The sequence below is a fragment of the Hippoglossus stenolepis genome, chromosome 21 (genome assembly GCF_022539355.2).
Source record: "Hippoglossus stenolepis isolate QCI-W04-F060 chromosome 21, HSTE1.2, whole genome shotgun sequence".
In the NCBI taxonomy this organism is placed as follows: domain Eukaryota; kingdom Metazoa; phylum Chordata; class Actinopteri; order Pleuronectiformes; family Pleuronectidae; genus Hippoglossus; species Hippoglossus stenolepis.
Window position 1 is genome coordinate 13525984 of NC_061503.1, and position 24415 is coordinate 13550398.

Sequence of the window (24415 nt, forward strand, 5' to 3'; positions counted from 1 at the left end):
TGACAGCGCCAGACGGCTTTAGCCATTTTGGCATCTCGACACCACATCACAACACAACACTGTACCTCCGGTGCGTTTGGTTATCGTCTCACTTTTCGACACCCTACATTTATCAAGTGAGATCTTTACCTCCTTTTACTCCTTTCTCCCACTGTCCTCCCCCTTTCTCCTCCATCGCCTCAACACATCTCTCCCTCTCCCTCTCCTCTCCCTCCCTCCATCTCCCGGCCCCGCAGATTGTCACTGTTATTTACCAAATATAGTCTGACAAAGAAGAAGTGGGATTTTTTACTGATTGAAGATCAAAGTGGCAAAGTCTCCTCCTCAAAGCCCGCCCCTTCTATTAGCCGCCCTTAAGAACAGAGGAAAACATCAATTTCTCGCACATCAATGGCGGCTTCATAATCAATTGAAAAAGACACTTGTATGGGGATGCAAATCTTATCTTTGTCTTATTAGAGCTTTTAGAAGATGCATGTCGGGATTTAATGTTATGAAATAAAAGGGGGTCGCTTTTTTTAATCTAAAGATGCAGAGGCGTTAGTAATGGTCGAAATCAAAGCCCAGAGACTGTGGTAATTACTGGAGGAGTTTGCCTATCCTTATTAATATTGATCAAATATTGCTGTGATCTGATCTCTGGGCTTATGATGAATTTGGAAGGTGGTTAACGAGCACAAAGAAGAACATGGCACTCGTTTTCCCCCGTGCAACACAACCACGAGAAAATGTCCATTTTTCTTCTTGTTGAGGTTTTTGACCATTAAAGAGAGAGAGCGAGTAAAAAAGATCTGCAGCCACGTTTGAGGTGAAGCTGTTTCAATAGTTAAAGATTTTTAGCATCACATCTTTCTCTTATGGACATTTTTCTCCGTTTTGCTTTTCTGCCTTGAGTCGTAACAAGGTGATGCACATTCATGCTGTTTGAGTGCCGGGAAGAAGAAAAAAAGAAACAGTTGCGTCAAAGGGAATTCAAGGTTGCTTTTTCATTGACCTGATGATGATGTGCAGAGCTTTAAAATGGCCCTAAATAAGCTGATGTCCTCTAGGCAAGAGGGATACACACACAAAATGGCAATTCATCCTCTAACAATGCCGCGGATGATCACAGAATGTTAAAAGATCCTCATTTTGAAGTGTAAATAAGGCAGGCTCAAAGTGTTGCCAGAAAGGGCACAATTTCTACACCGTGTATCTCAATTCTTGGAAAGCTTTATTTTTTTTGCGTTAAGTGATGATTAAGTGGCGACCAGAGATGTAATTTCATGCCCCGGAATATACATTGTGCATCATATGGGGATTGCGAAAGGTGGAAAATTCATTAGTGTTTATTTCATTGAAATTCACATATTGAAATCCTCCAGCTATGAACACATAAACAAAAGAGTGATGGGGCTTTGGAGTCACCCATGTGGAAAGCATTGATTGCTGCCTGCTTGAAGCCTTCAGGAGCCTATTGGACACAAAACTTGAGGCCAATTGATTTTTCTGCATTAATTTCTCAATTAGGATCCGCAAAGAAGACCATGAGGGCTGCAGCTAAAAAAACTTCAGTTGAGGCATGGACGCGAAGCTTTGGGGCCTTGTTTGCGGTGAGTGTGTGTGGGTGTGTGCTTCTCTGCTAGTGTGTGTCTACATTATGTATCCGTGCTGTATCTGATCTACCTAACGCAGAACCATCTGTATGATTACGAACGATTTTGGGATCAATTTTCAGGAAAAAGGAGTACCTGAGAGCTGATCAATATTTGAACCAACTGTGCCCTTAAACTTCATACACTCTCATCCCTGCATCAGAGTGAACATTAAAACAAAAGGCCGACAGACCTTTAAGAGCAGCTGTGTGTGTGTGTGTGTGTGTGTGTGTGTGTGTGTGTGTGTGTGTGTGTGTGTGTGTGTGTGTGTGTGTGTGTGTGTGTGTGCGCGTACAGTGTGTGTCATACTGACAACAAAGAGCATTTCAACAAAGAGAGGAATTACACCTCTAAATGTGCAGTTTGGTGTATTTTGTTCTTCTTGTTGTTTTTCATCCTCTGCGTTTGTACAAAATCACAACTGTTGAACTATCACGTCTCCAGCCTCCATTTCAACTTGACAATGGACTTTTGAAGCATCAGTACAGTAATTTAAGGCTTATTCACAAAAAGCAGTGATGGAGAATGTGAATGTTGCTCGATATGCATTTAAATTGTTCGGTTTATTTTTCAAAATTTTGAGATTTCACGTAACATTTTTTGTGCATTTAAATCTTTGATCCACAGGTTTCTTACTTTGCCTGTTGACGATTGTTGTTGTGTCAGAATCAGATTTGGGGTTTACACATACAAGGAATTTGATGTTTGTGTATAAGCATAAAGATGAAAATATAAAAATAGGGAAGAGTGTGTAAGTATTATAAACACTTTTACTTAATTTACATAATTTTATACTTTATACTCCTAATCCAGAACACACTTTGCAGATTAAGATTTTAACATCCATCCGTAACATAACATAATTATATAACATTTTAATATAATTTAATGTTTCCTACATTTATTTATAGACATCATTTTTAATGACCATCATTGAAGCAGTTAATTTTAGCTCCATCTCCACCCGCTACAACATTGATTACTGTTTGTGTTTTAATACATCAGTAATAATAATCTGATATAATAATTTAATAATCCTTTAATTGGACATTTTGTCGATATTTTAATTTTACTCACAATATTTTGTATAAGATTACAAATGATTTTGACCTATAATGGAGTTGTTTTTTTTACCATGGCATGGGGTGCAAACAGATGTGTAATGCACATGCAGATGAATAAAGAAATTCTATAGTAGAATAATGATATCTGATATGTATCGTCTCATACAGATGTCAAATATGTATGTACTGATGTTGAATATGTACGTTTTCACAGGTGTTGACAGTAGCTCAGCGTGACTGTATACAGAGTAGATTAAAAAGAAAAGGTTTGGTACGTGCAGGTTGATAATTTATGCTCCTTTCCCTTTTGCTTATTATCAAATGTAAACTAGCTAATAAAGGTTGAATTTTATCACCTCAGCTTTACGCAGAGGAGACGAGCTAACAGAAAAAAAGAGTTACACACATGTGTCTGCAGTTCAGAGTTGGATGAATAGATTTTAGTTTAGCTCTCCATGCTGTTTTCCTGTTGTCTTTGTCAGGAGATAATGGGAGCAATATGTGACAGCGGGGATATGAGCCTTCGCATCAACTATAACCTGCTCACAGCTTAACCTTGGACGATGTTTAGCTTTCTTTTGACTCGCACTGTACAAAAGAGCACGGACTGATGTCTCATTAACGGGCTCTTCCGTTCCGTTAATGAAAACGTGGCCAAATGAACACAACGTCGCTCTGAATTGGTGAAGCCAGGCGACTCGTTTGACTCAAGGTCGCGTCGCCATTGTGCCACTCGTTAATATGTGTGCGCGTAGAGCGTTAAAGAGGAAATTGTTTCTCTGTACCAAAGCTTTCCCAAGAATTGTATCGCGCTGAAATGGAAACAGCCGCTATTTTATAACTCAGCACATGAGCAGTAGTGTCAAGTTCAACGAGCAACGTGCCTTCAGTGATCACATCTATGAATATGACTCTCAATTGTTTTATTCAAATATCAACATGATTTTAATTAATCGTATTAACATGGAGAAATAGAAATGAATAGGTGAAGAATGAACGAACGTGCCAATTTAGACACAAAACAGTCAAGACGTGCACAGAAGCCTTCGCTCAAAAGTCACACACACAGTCGCACAAAGACAACCTGCCTCCGTCGTGCACACAATGACTCTTCATTCATGCCCTCGAGAGGTCAACATGCCCTCGCCGCAGTTTTAATTATGCCCCCCCGTCATCAGCAGGAACGTGGAGAAGACACTGCTCCTTCCCTTTTCTTCTTCTCGCACAATGAGGCCTCCTGCTTCCTGTTTGAGGAAGCACCTTCTACAAGATGCTCCCAGTCTCTTAACAAACAATCAGAGAAGGGTTTGCTCTCTATCAAAAGCCTAAAGACGTGGAGGGTCCTGCACACAAGACCACCGGAGAAAGGGAAGGTTCCAATGTGCTCCTCTGACACACAAAAAAAAAGCAGGGGTCAACAGGAAGCCACTTTCTATTGCCTATAGTGCATCAGCTTTTTGGCTTTTGCTTTGGTTCAGGGATTCAATTTGTTGTGCGACTTTTGCTTTAGCGGATCCTCAGCTGATAAACTGCACACCTCACATTTCTCATACGCTCTTGCAATCATAACTGAAACAAACACTGAGATAAGAGCTTATATCCATCTCTTTACATGGGTCCGTGCTCGTAAGAAGAACACCCGCGGGGGTTTTCTATTCCAGCCATGATTCCTCCTCTGGTTTAATCACGCCGTCTGTCAGCGATACTCTGATAACATCAACTTTAGGCTCAGTCATGTGGCCGTGTACAGGAGGATAACTGCACCGACTGCAGCTGGACCAGAGAGTAACACTCTATCTTCTCTCCCAATCAAGACATGAATCAGCGTATAAATATGTCCGTTGGCTACCTGACGCCTGATGCGTTCACTGTAAAGCCAGTGTGAAAATATGACTCACACCACCAACCCGCTGGCATGTATACCATTGACCTTTAAGTAACATTCACCAGCCAGCGGCGGCTTGGCTCGTCTCCCTGCGAGATGCTGCCGTGACGGACAGGTGGACGGTGTGTGCAGACCTGCAGCAGCCGAGTACATAGGTTAGCTTGTCTCTCAGGTGGATTCCATGTTTAGAGAGTTCAGGACCTGCCTCGGACCTTGATTAATGACTATCACGACCGTTTCTGAAAAACGCTGGGCTGTTTGTTTTGGAGGCGACGGGAGACAGCTCACGTAGCCGGCCTGGTACGGTTCCCACGATGCTGTGCCCGAGCCGGGGATGGGTTCTGGAGACACCCGGCTCCTGCTTGAGTCCAATACCTACAGTGATATGAAAAGCAGTGGAGCTACATTAATCATGAGCGTCTGGGCTGTTCACAGGAAAACCCCTGATCCCACTCCTGGGATTTTTTTTCTGGAGGGAAAGAAATTGAGGATTCAGAGGTTTGATGTAATTTGATGATTGATTCATAAACTTTTAACCTAATGAAACGCTTGTTGAGCTGTTTGTTATATTAGAAGAAACATCTCAGGGGGGTAATATTGATTCTAGATCAGTGCAGAGTCACACACTCTCTTCATTACACAATTATTCTCTTCCTCGGGTGTCTTCTTGGTGATTTGTGTTGTGGATTACAAACATACATTTATGAAATACATCAATTTGAAATATAAGTTCGCCATATTTTCCCTATGCTCGCTCAGACGTTGTTGACTCCCAGTGAGCAGATACACTGTATTTATATGTGCACATACCTCACTGATAACAACTCCAGCAGTTTCTTTAGGTGAAAATATTTCAGCCTCCACCCTTAAAGCTTTGCTCAACATAACACAACACACTTCTGCCTTTTACATTAATTTCTGAAGGACTTGTGAATGCAACTCCTGCATACAAAGCTCTTATTTTCCAGTGAATTGTCCCATTGTGTCAAATGATTAGAGCGCTGAGGGGCTAGGGAGCAGAGAGGATCCTTTTATACAAGTACAATAAAGGAAATGTATGTTTATTTTTCCTTATATATATATATATATATATATATATATATGAGGTCCGAGGCATATATATATATATATATATATATATATATATATATATATAAATTGGACAGGGGTTTCAAGAGAGCGACTCCTTACTTCATTCCCCATGTTTTGATGTGACAAATACGAATCCAGACAGCAAAGATTTACTCTGAGCAATTTGAATAAAAAGCACATACAGAAATGTTCATTGTTGAATTTAAGTACATTAAATACAGTAAATGATAAGAAGAACAAGATTGAAGAATTAATCGCTGAAACATAAATGTAATATACAGCATGAAACAGTCTTCTCATAATCAGGTAATGGATTTCTCCATCCTGTCCACCATCCCCCACACACACACACCACCACACCACCACCACCACCATTAGCATACATGTAATTATGGCACACCACAGTATTATCATGGTGATAGAATTTATATCAGCTACTCACAATAAAAGCCCTAAAAATACAAAAACAACAGCGTCTCTCCCAACAATAGAGGAAAAAACCAAAGTTAAATGTTTAGTCCCTCTTATTATCAAGTGAACAAACTTCATCGCCAGAATAAATCAACCCACAGGTACACCACCAAACAAGCTTATTTTTTTGCGAGGAGAAAAGAGAAAATGTCCAGCGGTAATATGTTAATCAGCAATGAGGGACCTTTTAGCTGGCATGGCTGGCAACATGGATGCATGATGGGTAATTAACTGTGTGCAAACGTAGAGGATGTGCACTGTGCGCTGCTGCTGCCTTCTCTGTGTAAGATGAAACAGGGGAGGGTGTTCACAGAAAAGTAGGTGATTTCTCAAAGTAGTTTGGGGCTGTGTGTGTGTGTGTGAGTGTGAGGATTTTTTAAAATCAGTTTCTTTGAGTTTGTTGTGTAGACTTTATTTAACCAGGTGTTGTGCTTCTTTTTTCTGCCTGGGAATAGAAGCAGACAAATCTGGCCACGTTCTCTCAGAACAAAAATACATTAAAAGCTGTTAAATCCCATTCACCAAGAATTCTGTGACAAAAAAAATTTAAATTTTACAAACAAGAACAAATGAATCTAAAAATATTGACCCTGAGGAAATTTTTCTATGTTGCTGTGCAGATTAAATTTATGTTAATTTCACTGTGCAAACAACAAAACATTTGCTCAGTTGGATTTAGAAGAGTTGTGAGATTTAAAAGCTCTATTCACTCTTATCGGTTATAGATCAACTCTTTAATTATTCAAATTATTTCCCTGTAAATTAAAAGAATATTAAAGCTAAAATGTGTAAAAATCTTCCGGATACTGACAATTCTGCCATTTTAAATATTATATAAAACAACAATAATTTCTGTATGTTGTAGTTCATAGTGTATTTTTTTTTATCTGGATTTTAACAAGAAAGTGGTGGTTTATCATCATTGCCATGTTTTGTTAATATCACATATACAGTAGGAGTGGCCTGAAAAAAGAAGCATAGCACAAAAGCCCTCGTACCTTGAGTATCCAGCAGCTGTAAATGTGCTGAGCACTGACAATAATTTGTTTTCAAAGTTAGTGGGAGCCACAAAGAGCACAGGAATCACAGTAAAGCGATCAGCAAGGTGACACAACATCATGAAATATGACAGTGTGACTCCTTGAATAATTCACAGTATTTGTCTTTTTTGCCTTTTTCTTTGCCTTGAACTGGATATGGAGACAGAGTCGCGGTTCCATCTGCTCCAGTGCGATTGTTGAAATGTGATGTAAGCAGGTCAGACATGCTGAGTTTAGAGTATGGATTTATCATCAAGGCTGATGAAGACTGCAGTGGAGGGCTGAAGTCTGGTGATCACAGACTGGCGATGCCTCGGCCTTCCCCCGTGCTCTGAGACGTGGTAGTGCACGGATGAGACATATCCCCACGTTGCACCGAACCACCGCTGCACACGGAGCAGAGGTGAACATGCAAAACCCTACAACAGGATAAATATCACCAACAGGAGCCTGTACGTGCGCCTGCTCCGTCATTCAGAGCAGCGATGGCAGCGCAGCCTATCATCATTTTATTAAAGGGTCCTGTAGATTAGAATCACCGGGGCGGCATCAGAGGCAGGTGTCCCCGTGGCAGGCATGATAACACGCTGCCAGCCCCCAGTAAACTCTCAGGTACCTGCTGAGGCAATCCGGGGAGAGGCCGGCTTGGAGCTTCCCTGCTTTGGTCTGGTCTGTGTGGGCTCAGGTTTGAAGGGCCCCGAGCGGCGGGGCGTCTCTTCTTCCACTGACTGCCTAAACACAGACACACTGGATGAGAACAAGAGGCGGCGAGCCCTTTCCCTTCCTCCCCGCTCCCTCACACTGCTGGCTGCAGCCCAGCCAGCGAGCGCAAGCACAGCCTTTACCTCATCCAGATAAAGCACATCAGTGATCATCGAGCGGAATAGTCGGCTTTCATGGTGCTGCCTGGTTCTAGGTGCGTTAAAGGCAGATTCACAGCACATTTCCTCGTCACTGCTGTCTGACAACACTGCTGGGAGCAGATACAGAGGAATTAGTGTCATAATGTTTGTTTTCATGCGTCTAACAGCGTGATGACATGAAACAATATTTTTTAATCAGCCATTCTGTGTCTCGTTTTGATCTTGCACTGATTTATTTTGCTTGAGAGGAGCCAACCATGTTGCAACAGAGTGTAAGTGTCACCTGGATGTGTGTGTGGATGTGTGTGTGTGTGTGTGTGTGTGTTAGTGTGTGTATGTCAGTTCTGTTTCTTGCAGTTACATCTGAAATTCATTGTTGATTTTTGTGATTGCTCCATCACATATAATGGGAACTGCATTTCCCCCTGAGCTGATGAGATAAGGTTACAGAATCCACCGGTGCTGAGCTCATCACCCACATGCACGCGCAACAAATGCACACACACACGTGCACGACCCCCTTGTTCAGCAGGGCACAGCCCCCCCCCCCCAACCCCCCAATTATTGCTCCTAAATACATTCTAGCTATAGACAATGTCCATTTAAAAAGAAAAAGAAAAATGAATTCATTCCTAAAATATATTTTTATTAAGAGGTCATTATCAAATATTAAAAAATATATATTTTCTTTTGATATGTTGTTTAAATAATTAATTGTTAAATATATGGAACACACAATCCAATATGTCCCATTGACTTAAAACATAGCAGAATATGGTTTTGTTGACACATTATAATTTCATGTGGTTAAATTATATAATTTTGTTTCTATTAACTGCAACAGCAACACAGAGCAAATTATCTTTTTATGTCTTCAGGAAAAGGTTGAATTTATATATATTACAAAACAAGACAGAGAATTGGGGCGTCCAAATGTGCAGCACGAGTTATTTGTGTCCAGTGCTGCTGCTGAGGGAGAAGAGAGGAATGAAAACAGCCCAGTGTGTGTGTGTGTGTGTGTAAGTGTGTGTGTGTGTGTAAGTGTGTGTAATCCAGGTTCCTCCCAAAGGACAACACACCTGTCAAGAAAGCAGGATGCAATAACACACTCCATCCCAAAATAAAAAAAAAACAAAAAAATAAAATAGATCTGAGGAAACATTATCTAATAAAAAAATAAAAAATAGATCTAAAAAAAACCCCACTGAAGGTGATAAAAAAAGAAAAGAAGAACAGGCCTCTGGTATTTAGTAAGCAGGAATAAACTAGGTTATAGCAGATGTGTGGAATCAAAATAAAAGTGAAATGTAAGATATTATATGAATTGAATGTGTGGCTGTGGAGCTGTGGAGTCAAACAGCCAGAGGAAGTACCCTCTTTTCCTCTCTTTCTTTCTCTCTCTCTCTCTCTCCCTCTCTCTCTCTCTCTCTCTTTTCCTCCTCTTTACTGAGAGACCGCCCATGTGCGCGTTTCATGCACATTTGCAAGCAACTCCTATCTTCCTCCTATTTCACCATCACTGTCCTGCTGCGAAAACACTGCCTTTTTCCTCCTCTTCTTCCTCCTCGCGTCGCTTTTCCACCGCAGCCGTCTTCCTCCAGTCTCTCTCTCTCTCCCTCCCTCCCTCTTCTTCCTCCTCCTCCCTCCCTCTCCCTCTCTCTCTCTCTCTCTCTCCCCTTCTTTTTCCCTCCTAGTTATGAAAACGTCACTTCAAGTCCCTCCCTGTTTGAATCTCATTAGTTTCTTGTGTGTTTCTCCCTGTCAATAATCCTGAATCCAGACTCTCTCTATTTCCATCCCTCTCTATCTGTCAATCAGCGCCGCCTTTGAACTGAAAACCACTCCGACCAACTTCAACTCACTCAATCCGAGCGGCTCGCCTCCTTCTCCGGCTTCCTTTTCCTGCCAAGATCCCCCCTTTTTCTTTTTGAGTTTTTATACACCGACAACCCCGCCAGAGCTTTTTTGGAAAACGCCAGTTGCAGACCCCCCTCTTTAAAAAAAGAAAGAGACAAGAAAAAGCAACTTAAAACTCGGACTTTTCTCGATCCACCAAGAGGGGGTTCTCTCTCTCTCTCTCGTCCTCCTTCTTCTTCTTCTTCTTCTTCTTCTTTTTTAAAAAAAAAACTTTTGTGTCCTTTTGTTTTTTTTTTGCTGCTCGCGTTTTTCTACAAAAAGAAACAAACAAAAAAAAAAAGGGGCAAAGAGACAGAAGACAGATATTTTTCGCTCGGGGAAAAATGCCGCAGCTGAACGGCGGTGGAGGGGACGATCTCGGCGCAAACGATGAAATGATCGCGTTCAAAGACGAAGGCGAGCAGGAGGAGAAGATTTCGGACAACTCGTCGGCAGAAAGGGATTTAGCAGATGTCAAATCGTCGCTGGTGAACGAGTCGGAGACGAACCAGAACAGCTCGTCGGACTCGGAGGTAAGTTCCGGAGAGACGGCGCACGCTCCGGACTCGAGCCCCCGGCGAGGGGGCTTCGTGTAAAGTTTAAAGTTTTTAAAAAAAAAAGAGGCCCCGCGTGTGTTTCGCGGTGCACGCAAACGCTCCTGCACCTTTTTAAATTGTTAACGCAATCCCTGTGTTTCATTGCATTTTGAAGGCGGAAAGACGGCCTCCGCCTAGATCCGAAACTTTCAGGGACAAAACAAGAGAAAGTTTAGAGGAGGGTGAGTGTGTCCGCCTCTGTTTTCTGCACCGTGACATTACTGTGAGTGTGGCGGAGGGAATGTGCCCCCCCTCCCCGCTTTATTCCTCACGTTTATTAAAAAACTTTTTCTCCCTTTTTCTCCTTCTTCCTCTTCAACTCTCACTGCTACTCTCTCTCCCCCCACCCCCCCCGCCATGTTAGCTGCGAAAAGGCAAGATGGAGGGCTGTTCAAGAGCCCACCGTACCCGGGCTATCCGTTTATAATGATCCCCGATCTCACAAGCCCCTACCTCCCCAATGGATCACTTTCTCCAACAGCACGCACAGTAAGTTGCATTTATTTACAACTGTTATGTGCACACACACTCTCACACTCTCTCACACACTCCCCACACACACACACATGAGACAGCCTGCCGTGTTGTCACCCAGAAGTGCAGGCGATCAGAAAATAATAATAATAATGCAGAGGCAAGTTTTGCAACTGCCCATGAAGTGTGTTACTGTGCCATGTTGTGCATGTCCAGCGTGTGTGTGTGTGTGTCTGTGTGTGTGTGTGTGTCATGTGCAGCAGCTAGCATGCTAACAGGGCTAGGAGTCAATGCAATGAAAAAGGACATAATGGTTTTATGGCAGGTCATGTGCACGTGACAATGTTTTTTTTGTTTTGTTTTTTACTGAAACGATGCATTATGAATTTAAATTGTACAACTTTTAAATTAAATGCATAACAAAGTTATTATTGTTATTCTTATAATTATAATAATTATTATTAGTAGCAGTTGCAGTTTATTGTTGTGCAGACTCTGCTGGGTTCCAGCCTACAAGTGCATGTTTTTTAAGGCCCCCCCCCCCCACCCCTCCCTGAATAATGCAGCTGGCTGGTGTTTGCACAGCCTCATCAAAAATGCCCTTTTTTCTAACACAAACTGCACCCAGCACCCAGACCTTCACACCACCGGCTCCCTGACACGCGCTGTACAGCACTGTGAAGCAATGTAAATCCACACAAATGAAATCAATATGCAGATGTGCTTTTCAAAGTGATTTGCATGTGTCAAAACGTGTAAAGACATTAGGGGAAAAGTGGCGCATGCATTCAAATTTGACGGGTGTTCTCCCCCCCCCTCCTAAAAAAAGCATTAAATTATTATAAATATCCTTTAATTTTTATTTATGTATATATGTTTTTTATTTTAGGAGTGCGATCTATTGAATGGAAGCTCTGCATGTGCATCATTGCCTTTTAAAAATATAAATAAAGCCATGCAAACCCATAGTTATAAATAAATTCATGTTATTTATTTAGACACAATCAGCCGTGCTATAATTATGCTCACTTACTCATTTGCTCAGCACCTCACTGGTCCCACTGGGCAATTGCAATCCTTAAGCAGCATAATTTTTTTTTTTTTTCCCAAACCATGGGTGTCTTTCTGCCCCCCTATTTTAAACGGTTGCAATTACAAGTCTGCGCTTTAGGACCTGTCATCTCATTTTACAAGGTTAAGGCAAAGACCAGGCATTAGGAAATATGACCCCCTCCACCACCACCACCACCACCTCAGCTCTGCCTAACGAAACTGATATTTGTTACCTCCATTTTTTTTTTCGTGCGCTGTGCACACCTTGAAAAATAAATGCACATCTGACACATAATGCCTTCTTTTGTGTTTGACACAATTTCTGCTTCTGAGTTCAACATGATCACCCAGGGTTTCACTTGAAATAATTTTAGCTGCTTACACAATTCTCCCTACGTGTGTGTGTGTGTGTGTGTGTATTTTATAGTTTAAAAAAAAAAGATTTTACTATCATTCCCAGCATATGCACACATGAGAACATTTTGCCATTCTTTCCTCCTTACTCAGCCTTGTTAACGCTACTGGGGCTGGTATTGTGGAATTAGTCGCTCATCATCACTTGACACAAACACACACACACACACACATGATTTGAAAATGAAGCAGTTCCTTGTGTCAGTGGCGGAGGGTTGTAGACTTCTTTGTGACTGTCACAGCACTGTGTCCTGTACTCGTCCACGCAGCGCTCGTTTCATTGTGCTTATGCAGCATTTAGAAAAAGCAGTAAATTGTGTAGTGTGGCCGGAGGATGCTGCGGCGAGACGCTGCTGACCTTTGCTCTCTTAATTCCACCCCTGAAATACTATTTCCAGACCAAACGGAAGGATCTTTTATTTTTATTTTTTTAAATGCATGTTCCCTCATTTAAAAAAAAAAAAAATTATCTGTATGGTTGCCTTTAAAATGCCACGTATCTTCTCATTAGAAATATCAAAAACCCACTGGTGACTTTCATTAGACAAGACTGCAGCTTGATTCGCAGATGTACCTGCGCAGCGACTGGAGATGAACATGGTTTTCAGTTTGCAGTGGTCGTCTTACTGTACAGCCTCGGCCCCCACTGTCTGCAGCACCCTGTGTGTCCAGCCATTAGAGCTTTGAAGTCGGCGGTCGCTGTAATATAAATGTATTAGACTTAAAGCTGGCATAAATAATTCACCTGGACATTGATTAGCTGTCTTGCTCCCTAACATGTCATGAGAGGCACTGAATATGACTGCTAGTATTATTGGAATGAGACTTTCTCTGTCTTGTCATGAAAGGCTTTGATTCTCGCTGCTTTTCCCTCCATTTCTCTCCTCCTGCTCCTCTCGCCTGGGATGATGCTGTGATATTATTTTCAAGATATGGATTTAGGCCTTTTAACTCTGTGCATTTTTCTATTCATTATTAATGATTTTTAAATTTAGATTTAGTGGCAAAATTATTAAGTATTTATCTGGAAAATTGTGATGGATTTTGATTTAGTGTTAGTCATCCTGCTCTGTTTGCACATATTACCTTGTTTCTGTAATTTCTGTTTTTGCATGACTTGAGGGGAAAAGAAAAATTTCCAGCATGTGGCAGTTACTATAATTTGTTGAACCTTTGGGAGCAATAACCTGTAAGAATTTGTTTTTCCAACCACCTACGTCCAAGGAGGCTCACAATTTAGTATCATTTAGCAATTTGACATGACGCTGTGCCCGGGCTTTAAAAGCCTTCTTGCCCCCGTCTCCTCTTCTCCTTCTCCCTGCCGTCTCCCTCCTCCTCAAACCCCACACACAAAGGCCTGCTGGATCACCGGGTGTAGGTTGAATTGGAGAAGTGGCCTGGCCAGTTCACCCCAGTTTTTCTGTCTCCTTTCACTTTTCCCCCCTCTGTTCCCTTTGCTCTCTCTGCCTCCCTTCCTCTCTCTGTCTGCCTTTTGTTTCCTGCCGATGCTAACACGGGGCTTGTGAAAAAAGGCGATGGGTTAACTCCGGTGCTGTGGGCTAACATCACACCTCAACAGGTCTGGAGACGCGGAGGCTGAGGGAGGGTGGACGGGATCTGGGCGTCCAGCTCTCCTGCATCGGGGCTGTAGGGCCGTAAATCCACTGGCTTTATTTACTGCCTCTCGGACTTATGAATGTTAAGATATTTGACGCCACCCCTGGCCCCATAATTCTCCAGGCCTGGAGACTTTTGGCGGAGGTTTTGAGTTTCGACCTATAATTACGAGTAGTTTAAAAAAGAACAAGAAAAGTGTGTATGTGTGTGTGTGTGGTGGGGGTGGGCGAAAGCACAACACCGAGCGTCTACTGCTGTGTTTAGAGTGAAAAAAGATGCTCTCAGAACCTGTGGCGATTCTACTAAAAGAGGGTGGAAAGGCTTTGTGTAGTTGAAACAATAGCGTTTCTCCCCTTCTTCCTCTATTGTTTCAGTCATGTTGTCGTGCTCATGTTGCCGCAGATTCACCTTCTCAACAAAAAAAACCAACCCCAAAATAAATCCACTTTCATTCAGACTCCTTCCCTTTTTTATTTCAGGGAAGAAATAATGGGGGATTTTCTGGTCAGATTACTATAATGAACATGCAGAAATGAATGCAACACTAGCTCCTTTGTGCTCACGTGCACACACACACACACATCGCTGTGGCCTTATCTGTTGTAATTGACACAGACAGACAGTATCTTTCCTGAACGTGGCAGCAGCATAAGCATAACAATGGTATATCATATGGATTATGTGTGTTCGGCTGCTGTAAATGGATTTTTGGCTGTGACAAGAGGAAAGATAGTTTAATACGGATTTATGGGATAGGGCCCACACCTTATCAAATTGGCTTTACATGTTAATGGGGCCTAATTGGTGTCCGCGGGGGGTTTCGTGGCACGACGCGAGTGCATTTTGTGCCTCCAGCCGCAAAATGGACTCTGAATTTAGTCGGAAGGTTGCGCTCCTTTTGTCTTGCAAATCACTTTTGTTTACAAAGTATGGCGGAAGCGGCTCTTGCGTTCTCTCTCTCTCTCTCTCTCTCTCTCTCTCCCTCCCACTAGTCCTTTTTGTGCTCCTCTCTCTCTGCTGTTTCTCTCATCCTATGCTAGGAGAAGGGGAAAGAAACGGTCCTTATTTTTTTATTTTTTTCTTCGACTCAATAAACAGTCATAAAAAGTACAATCTGCTTTGGATTTGAGGAGTTAAGTTGGGGGTGGGGGGAGGTGGGGAGGGGGGCTGGAAAGCAAAGTTTGGCACCATTAAACTAAAATTGAGGCCTGCTAGACATTAGCGGTGCGCAGCACATTCTCGGAGCTTAATTAGTACGAACTGTAATTGTTCATGGTCTGCCAATAGGAGTAATGCTCAGGAAAAGTGGAGTTGCACTAAATCGGCCCCGGGTTTTTAAAACAATAAATCACTTGCATATTTGTGCCGTGATTCAGATGGAGGCTCGACCTCTCCCATCTCGACATGTGGTAAATTGTAAAGTCAATGAATCGCAGATGTAGGGAGAGGGGGGGTGTGTGTAGTGGAGGGGGACTGGGAGAGAGAGAAGGGAGCAGGAGTACAGTAAGGTTTTGTTAGTGCCTGGCGAATAAATGGAAAAGATTTGTGCAGTAAATATTTACGAAGGAGATGTTGTTTTCTCTCGCTTAGTTTGTGGGTCTTAATTGTCTAATGCTGATGATGTTGGCAGGCTGAGCCGTGCGAGAGCTTATAGACGCGCCCGTCGATCTGTCCCTCTGCTTGAAACACCACAGAGGGGAGAAGAAGAAGAAGAAGAGGAAGAAAAAAAAAAATCAAGTCAGTTTGTGGGTGTGTTTCTAATCAGATTTTTAACTCGTGCAAAGGGAGTCGTGGTTCCCTGGTGGCGGTGCGAGCTGCGTTTGGGTGTAGCTGACATTCAGCTGGTTCGGAGTTGAACACATTTTTTAATTAAATCATTGCATTCATTGTGTTTTTAATGTAATAACGGCTAATCTGATGCCTAATTTGGACTTCAATGTGACAGATTATGCCTGTTACTCATTAAGTCACTGCACAGCCCTGGATTTTTTATTTAAGTACATTATTCTCCGTATGGGTACATCCACTGTTGCCTCCTGTATCCCTCCCTGTTTCTGTCAGTGAGCCACCGCACTCTGCTTTTCTGTGTCTGAGCAAAGAAAAAAAAAAAAGGCATTAGTTTAGCAGCTGTGCACTGGTGCCCCCCACCTCCCAGCCCCCAGTGTAACCCCTCCTCTCCCAGACACCCCCCCCCCCACCTCCCGCCTCTCTCTCTCTCTCTCCGTCTTTCTCCCATGCATTTCTATAGAGCTCAACACAAAGATAGTACTGTACATCTGGAATGCAACTTTTGTCATCTGTTAAATATAGGCTATAGCTCTGCTCCTGGCCCACAGGGCTTGGGGCTCCCTGAAACATGGAAATTGAATTATTGTGTGTGTGTACGTGCATGTAGCCACCAGTTAAATTTTTGTCAGCATACAGAACGTATTGCTTTATTTGTATTTGCTATGTTTTTTTTCCATGGTAGACAGCACATTTTAAAGCCACCAGAATTGTTGGCAAGTTCCCTTTTAATTTCAAAAGCAGCGAATGCACAGAACCAGATTATACTTTTTGTTTTTTTAAGCATTTTCTCGTTCTAAAGTAAAAAAGTCTGCAGTTTTCCAAACTGTCACTTGAATATACTCCAAAATTTAAGGGGCCTTGTTTAACTGACCCATTCATCCCTGCATGTTAAGTGGCCCCGGGTGCCAAATACACATGTTGACAGCGTTGGTTGGTCGAACGCGAAGCTTCCTCTCACTTTGCAGCCAATAGCGTGAACTCTCATTGAACCGTTTCAAATAAAGATTTACTGAAAATGGTGATAATTCTAAGTGGTTGCTGGAGATTTGGGATTTTCTTGGCAGTGTTGCTGTGCTGCGCCTGCTGAGAAGATAAGGTTAAAATGACTATTGATCGCATCTTTTTAGATATGAAGGCTGTGGTTAGGATTAGCTAGTTTCAAGATATGATTGCTTAGAATCTATATTTTTATAAAAGCGACTAAAAACTATAGTACATTTATTGAGTTTTGAATAATTTCTCAAATATGTCCTCCTGTAAATGTGCATTTAATAAAAAAAATATAAGTTAATTTTTGATTGAGGAAAAGAAATTATGTGAAGAATTGAGCTGGACAAACAGAGCTCAGGTAATATCCCAGAAACACTTCTGGTATGTGAGTTTAACTTTTTTTCTCGTTTCCTTGCCTGAATGTGCATATTTCTGTAACTTCATTCATAATGGGACCAGAGTGCTCCAGTAGCCAAATGAGTTCACCAGTAGCTGAGTGGGAGGGAAATGACGGGGTGGGAGGGGGCAGAGAAAAGCGGGAAACGTGTGTTAGGACTCAGTGTGTGTGTGTGTGAGAGTGAGTGAGTGGAGGGGGACGGAGGGGCGACGGCAAGGGAGCTGGGGGTCGGACGCACAAAAGCCTTCTGAATAGAGCGCATAATTGCTGTTAATGCCAGGGCAATGAGAGCAGCGACAGTTCCTGGTTAGATGTCCAAACAATAGTGCCCCTGGGCTTCACATTTATCTTCCCGTTTAAAAGAAAGAAGGACAGCAGCAGGGCCCAAGCAGAGAGGAACACAGATTGAAGCAGGCACGTTTTGCTGTTTCCAGCCACGCTTGACGAGCACGCATATGTTCATGTATGTGGTTTCTGCTTCTGAACCCCCTTCCCCTCTTCATCCAGTCCTCCACGTTGCTTCTCAGTGCTTCCCACCCTCGTCGCTATCAAAAAAAAAAATGCCTTAAAAGCTCTGGGTGAGAGGGCCGCTGTGACGCTGGAGGAATTCTAGTGGTGCCGGCCTTCTGTTTGGATTGTGGAGTGTGTTTGGGAAGGGTCAAAGTGCACCGGCGCTGACATGCTTTTCGTTGAGAAAGGAGATTCCCCTCTTAGCCCCCCCACCCTCTTTTCTTTTTTTTTTTTTTACAACAACTGATAGGAAGGGCTTGAGTCTCCATTGGAGTCTTTTTCCCAAGCTTGTGTGTATGTGTGCATGCAGGAAGGAGGTGCCACACTGCCATCACAGCTCTTAATGATCATGTCCAGCTAGATAATGACTAGCCGTGCCAGTGTGCAGTGAACACCTGTGGTACACCAGCCTCTGCATGGATGTGGTAGAATGCTCTGGGACGCACCACAGAAGAAGAAAAATCTCATTCGTCCGAAAATGTTTTTAAAATAAAAGGAGAAAAGGAGATATCTCTTCCTACGTGTAGTCTGTGATGCTCTGCAACATTTTGATAAACATAAATAATGTCAAACTCTATATGCAGCATCAAAATGTGTGCAGCTACATACAGCCCATTATGCAGAAGTTGTTATTCAGCAGTCTTGTTGTGTTACTCGGCCTGTTTCTCCAGTCTTAATGTAGTCAAGGGAAAATCTGTATGCAGATAATCTGTTCAAAATGGCTCAGATGGGACGGAGGCACTTTGTGTGTGCTAAACACATAATGGAGGAGTTTAAGGTGATAAAACTCCAGTCCGTGTATTTTTAATCTACTAATTAAACTTTTAATTGTAGCAGGATAATCTCCAAGGAGTGTGCGTGATTGTGTGTGTGTGTGTGTGTGTGTGTGTGTGTGTGTGTGTGTGTGTGTGTGTGTGTGTGTGTGTGTGTGTGTGTATGGGAAGCGGAGCGAGTCGGCTAATGAGGTGATCGTCTGCTTGTTTGTCGTTAAAGGTGGTGGATTCATACCCGCCTGCAAAAAGGTGAGGGAGGTTTTAAGAGTGCAAGCAGAAATAAAATCATCTACTAATCTGCGGATTATGGGCGGATTTGGCGGAAAAAGAGAAATGTTGGCGAGATTACTTAGAAATGCACAAGGCTAATAAAATGTAACCCCTTTACCCTGACTTGCGGCGTGGAGCTGTGTTAGATTCTTCTTTTTTTTTTCTCTCGCTGATGAACCAATTCCAGTGGAAAACAGATTAAGAGTAAATTCCTGTTTTAGCTCTTTAACCAGCTGTTAGAAACCTATTTACACACAGTAATAATGCGCCTTTTGTAAAGAGACAGCTGTCAACTTGTGTACAGCACGAGATAACATTTCATGTGAACAGCTTGTCACATCCACACATGGTCTACGCCTAGCGCATGAGCACAGAGCTGCCTACTATTGTGCAGGTAATACTGCATGGGGTGCACTAAGTGTTTGGGGATATGATTGGTTGTGTAAATTTAAAAAGATAACAATTTAATTTCTATTCTACGGACTTTATACTTTTTAAACTAGAAGGGTTCTAGAAGAGTGTTTACCTCCGCCAAGGCTGAACAGTCAGAGATTTTAATAGGATCTACACCAAATTTTACACACTCGTAAATATCAGTCCTCTCAGCATGCTAGCTTTTTCTCCATCAAGATCCATGAATTAATCTCATGAGAAATCAATTGAAATTCTGCCCTACTTCGCAAAGTCCTGGTTCCACCCTCTGATCCCAATCTGCACCTAAATGTAATGAGTTTCTTCGCTGACCCATACCGCATCCTTCCACCAAGTTCTGTGTTAATCCATCCAGTAGTTTTTGTGTAATCCTGCTAACTAACAGACAGACTTAACAAACAAACCCAGACAAAAAAAATACTTACATTCCTCCTTTATACCCCTAGAATGAATCTTGGTATTTTTAACTGCACTCATGTTGCGTTGCCCTGAAAACTCAAAACACATGTCTGAACATTGTTTAAGCATGTGTTCAACTTAAAACACATACCTCCCACACCCTCCACCACGTCCTCAGCATTACGTATTCATTCCAGCCCAGTGAGAGGCCGGTGTGTCAGCAGTGTTCGGGGTCAATTCCAAAAGTGAACAAATTGACTCACAGCACTGAGTGAACCGTCAATTGCCTCCCTCCCTCGAGGGGTCAGAGTGAATGGAGTGTCTTGTTTGGACAACTGTCCCGGAGTGCGATGAGTGGCCTTTACCATTAAGCCAGGGGGGTACGAGCTGACGGACAGACAGAGAAACCAAATGAACTGGCAGACAAACAGATAGGCAAGAGAGAATGTGGCACTGTTGAGGCGGAAAACAATGAAATCTAGTCACCCTGAAATGACTGCTTGATTGACATAACGACCTGCAGTTCACTGTCATTGGCCGCGCTGATGGTGTCCACCGCTGAGGCATTGACACCAAGAGGAAGCAATGACTGTTGCAGTTTTCCTATAATAAAACTTGTCCTGAATGACAGCTGGTTTAGTAGATCTCTGTGTTAAATATTAAATGTGGATCAGTCCTGCTGATGTTTCTGCACTTACCGTTTACATACTTTGGCACAGGAAGGCTCACAGGACGATTGTTCTACATCCTGGTTTTTCTAATGACGGGTCTTGACCCAGAATGGTTTTCTTCCAGCAGGTTCCCCTGTGGGAGTCTCTTTTCAAAACTGTTGGAGTGAGAGCTTGAATTTCATATTTGGTTTGGAAGCTGTTTAAGTCAAAGTCTAATATTAACACCACAAAATACCAACGTTTGTCTTTGGTGGGTAAACGAGTAAGGAACCGCTGGCCTGTAACTTCCATAACATCTTTTAACAGGAGTATAATTGCTGAGGTGATGGCATGTATGAAAAACGCATGCTGGGAATTTAAAAACATAATCCTGAGGTGGTCACTTTCATTTACCACCTCTTTGCATGTAAGCGAAAGGTTGATGTCAGGTACTGTGTGTCTGAAACCTGTTCAGTCATAATGAAAGTCGAGATAACCGGCTGGCATCATGAAGCAGGGTTGGCCTTTGTGACATGTGATGCTCGTCATTGTGCCCTTTGGAACCAGGAGGCTATTTATCTCCTCTTTACTGCCTCTTGTATCTTTATTGACCACCACACTTAACATATTTCAAATATCAATAAAGATAAACTTCCAGCTATATCCCAACAGGTGGTTTCACAGTGGATCTCTCAGCGACGTGATCAGTTTGGCTAATCTTCCTTCCGTGGCAGGTCATTGTAAACTCTGGCTGTCAGCATTTCAGTAGCCAGAGTAAAGGGTGAGGAGCATTTCTAGTCGACGAGTCCAGTTTTGCATGTCTATAAAAGCCCTTTGTCTGTTGTGGATGACCCTTGCTGTTGTAAGGCCTGTATCTGTCTCTGCTCCGGCGGGCGGGCGGGCAGGCCTGCAGTGAGGATGCAGCAGCTGGCTGAGGCCCCGGCACAGGAATGCTGTGTGTGCTGTTTAAACAGTGGCTTGTCTCAGTGCAGGGCCTGGAGGAGCGGAGGGAAGGAAGTTGCTGCATGTTTACTTAGCTGAATTGTCCTTTGGGCCCCCCCAGTGTCTAATGCACTTCTGTTCAAACATTCACAAGTGTGGAGATGACCCCCACTGATGCCGACGTTCACGGCTCTGCCTTCACCGTGCGTCTGCTCTCTGTCTGAAAGCGTGTGTGAACAATGAAGACTCGTAGCCTCTACTTTCTACCCTACTGTGGGTGTTTGCTGCTTTAACCTGGAGGCTTGGATGATAGATAAAAAAGTGTAACAAGGCTCAATTTATCACACTGAGGGAAGGGCAAGAGAGATACGGACATATGAAGCGATAAAAGGCACCTCATTGCTCTAACCAAGGTCCCTTCCAACAAGCAGCCAGACATTGACATACGGCGGAGTCGTCAAGCTAATTGTTGTTTGAATTACCTGTTATGATTCGATGACAAATCTCTCACACTCTTGCCACCAGAGCGGAAAATGCATCCGGGGATTGGCATGATCATCGGGAGTGTGTAAACCTGGCTTCAACAAGATGGATAAATGCAATTATTGGGCAGACCTGGAGAGGAGAAAATCCATTTAAAGCCCGTAAAGCTAAGCAGGGGCCGTGGTTAATTCATTTGGCCAATTTACGGGTGATGTACGAGTGTCAGGGCACATTAGTCAGGCGCGGGGGAGGTGGGTGTGTTGGCTCAATGGGTTGGGTAGATGTGGGTGTGTATTTTTTGGGGGGGGAGTTGGGGGACCACATGTGAAGATGCTCTTTGGTTGCAGTGCAGTCTCCTTGAGACCTATGGGTGCTTACTTAAGTTTTCTTCACTTCCCCCCCTTTGCTGTCTCAGTGGACAAAACAAATGGAGCCTGGACGTGGAAATGACAAAAAGATGCACTGAGTTGGAGGGAAGCGGGATTGCTTTGCAAATGATGTGGGGAAAATGTGGCTGTGGTCCGCTGGGCTCCAGCATGTTTTGCCGTACTGAGAGCTCAATCCGGTTCCTGTCGGCACCGCCACATCCTGCGAGTTAAATAAATGCCATTTTTAAGCAGCAGTCGTGGCCACGCTGATACCAGTCATAGTAATTAAATGGTGTACAAGAAAAGATCCGTAACCTAATTTCTGGTTCTGGTGTCAATCTGTCAAGAAGTGTTTTTTTTTTTTTACAAACATCGTAATTTCTATGTAATTATGTAATTAGAAATGAGTGGAACATAATGCATAGGAGCAATAGGGTGTTTATTAATGTTGATTAATCATTACAAGTTACTCTGACCCTGTTTGACTTCAATGCTCTCTATGAACTCAGAGTTTCAAAATTGAGTAATAAAGTAGTGGATGCCAGTGGTTGACGGTTGAAGGTATTAAGCACAATGACTCAGGCTCACCTGGGAAATCTTATCCCAGCCGCTAGCAGTCTCACCTATGTTGTTGTTAGTTAGTTTTTTATGAAAGCTCCTTGCTTGCTTGATGCTCCAAGTAATTTTTTTTTATATTCTGTGTTTATCTTCTCTTGAAAGGCACTGACATTAGATGGCCTCACTCTGCTTAGTCTGTTACACAGCCATTGTTTCGCTGGAGCAAAAACCACTCAACGGTTACACAAGCTGAGCGGTATGCAAAAACAGTGGTTAGAGCACAGCCAGGCTGGTGAGAGGCGTTGTGGGAAGCTTTGGTTTACAGCTCCAAGCCACAGCCTAAATCAGGGCAGGGTTTGCTATCAGACAGAGAGACATGAGAGGCTAAGACCTCTCTCACTATGATGCTGATTCTTTGAAAGTGGTCGGGATCATACTTGAGTGCCTCTCGGTTCAGTAGATGTGGATTGCCAGTGTTGCACGCATGTTTACAGTCTGTGTCAGAGACGGTGTGTGTTAGCATTTGTCACCTGACTGGCAGGCAGCCGCCCTCAGGAAACCAGAGTCAGTGTGAATGCCGAGGCTTGTCAAAGACAGGTGCCAGCTCTGCCGCCCATTCCTGCCGTATAGCAGCTGGGGGAAGAGTGCAAGGCACACGGTCAAGTCCAGTGTGGGCCCTTTGGGACATGGCATCAGCTTGAATTCACTGCTTGAGGGAAAGTAGGCAGGCCTCTGGCATAAGGAGCCAACATGCTATATGCGCCTGTGGCATGCACCTTCTTTAGCCACTTGGAATACCATACATTCTGTGCTCTTGTCTTTGCACTTCCATAGGGCTACATGATGGTTGTGCTCTGAAATGAACTTTGACTTTGCTTATGTTTTAGTGTGATGAACATGGAATTATGTTTTAATCTGGAAAGTGTTTTGAATTTGGAGAGATGGGCAACAGATATGCACACATACTAGAATGACATCAGGTCATCTACCAGTGAACACTAGCAACCACAAGTTCACTGTAGTGTTCACTGTTGCAGAGTATTACAAAGACCTTATTTTTTTATTAATTAATTTTTTTAATTAAATGTTTTCTAAAGATTTAATTCAGTTATGGTTTGATCCTCCCTCAGTGTGTAATTATCAGATTCATATTTTCCTTGTTGCAGTTTCATCTGAACTCTGAAGTTAATTTACCCAGAACAGAACAGTGTTAGGACTGCAGACTAACTGGTAACTGAATCATCGTGTGAAAATCCCCCTTCAATCCTCCTCTGGATGGGTTTTTATGTCTCAAACCTCCTACAGTACTGAGAACATTGAGGTATTAAGCAGCAGTGCAGCTTCTCTCACGAGCTGAGCAATGGCACAACTGGAAGGATGAACAGGAAACCTCCCCCGTTCTCCCAGGATAGTGGGGCTGTGGATGTGCCTGGGAGCCATTACTGTAAGTCCTCTGAGCCTTCAGGGGAACTTCCATGGACCCACTCTTCTCACTTTCTACACTTGCCTTTGGGATCACTTTTAAGTCCTGCAATCTGAAAATCCCGAACTGTACATATGCAGATCCCGTCATCATCTTCTGATCCGCCTGCTCACTTCTTCCCAGATGCTTGCCCACCCTCATGGGAGAACAACTGCTGCCTGCCGTCTATAGGCCAGTAAATTCCTCACCCTGACGGGAGAAAAAAGAAAATGGAAGTTTTCTATATGCTCCCACAGATCGTTTTACATCAGTAGACGTGCCTCCCCGCACAAC

General features: G+C 43.0%; 1 protein-coding gene and 1 long non-coding RNA gene across 30 annotated transcripts in view; one reads left to right on the top strand and one right to left on the bottom strand.

Moving 5' to 3' along the window:
* Window positions 1-6065: 6065 nt before the first annotated feature.
* On the bottom strand, window positions 6066-10036 carry LOC118100788. The gene is made up of 3 exons (XR_004694475.2): window positions 9912-10036; window positions 8032-8159; window positions 6066-7918 (listed from the first exon to the last, which is right to left on the bottom strand). It is a non-coding gene; the product is annotated as an uncharacterized LOC118100788 (long non-coding RNA).
* The window catches only part of tcf7l2 (transcription factor 7 like 2), an 89700-nt gene continuing 74877 nt past the window's right edge, over window positions 9593-24415 (top strand). For 8 of the 29 annotated variants that reach the window (XM_035146174.2, XM_035146175.2, XM_035146194.2 and 5 more), the window contains exons 1-3: window positions 9595-10478; window positions 10657-10723; window positions 10906-11030. In XM_035146174.2, the coding sequence (XP_035002065.2) occupies window positions 10290-10478; window positions 10657-10723; window positions 10906-11030 (381 nt within the window). In that variant the 5' untranslated portion in view covers window positions 9595-10289. Of the gene's footprint in view, window positions 10479-10656; window positions 10724-10905; window positions 11031-24415 lie in introns of all 29 variants that reach the window. The other 21 variants (XM_035146170.2, XM_035146176.2, XM_035146177.2 and 18 more) reach the window with 6 other exon arrangements.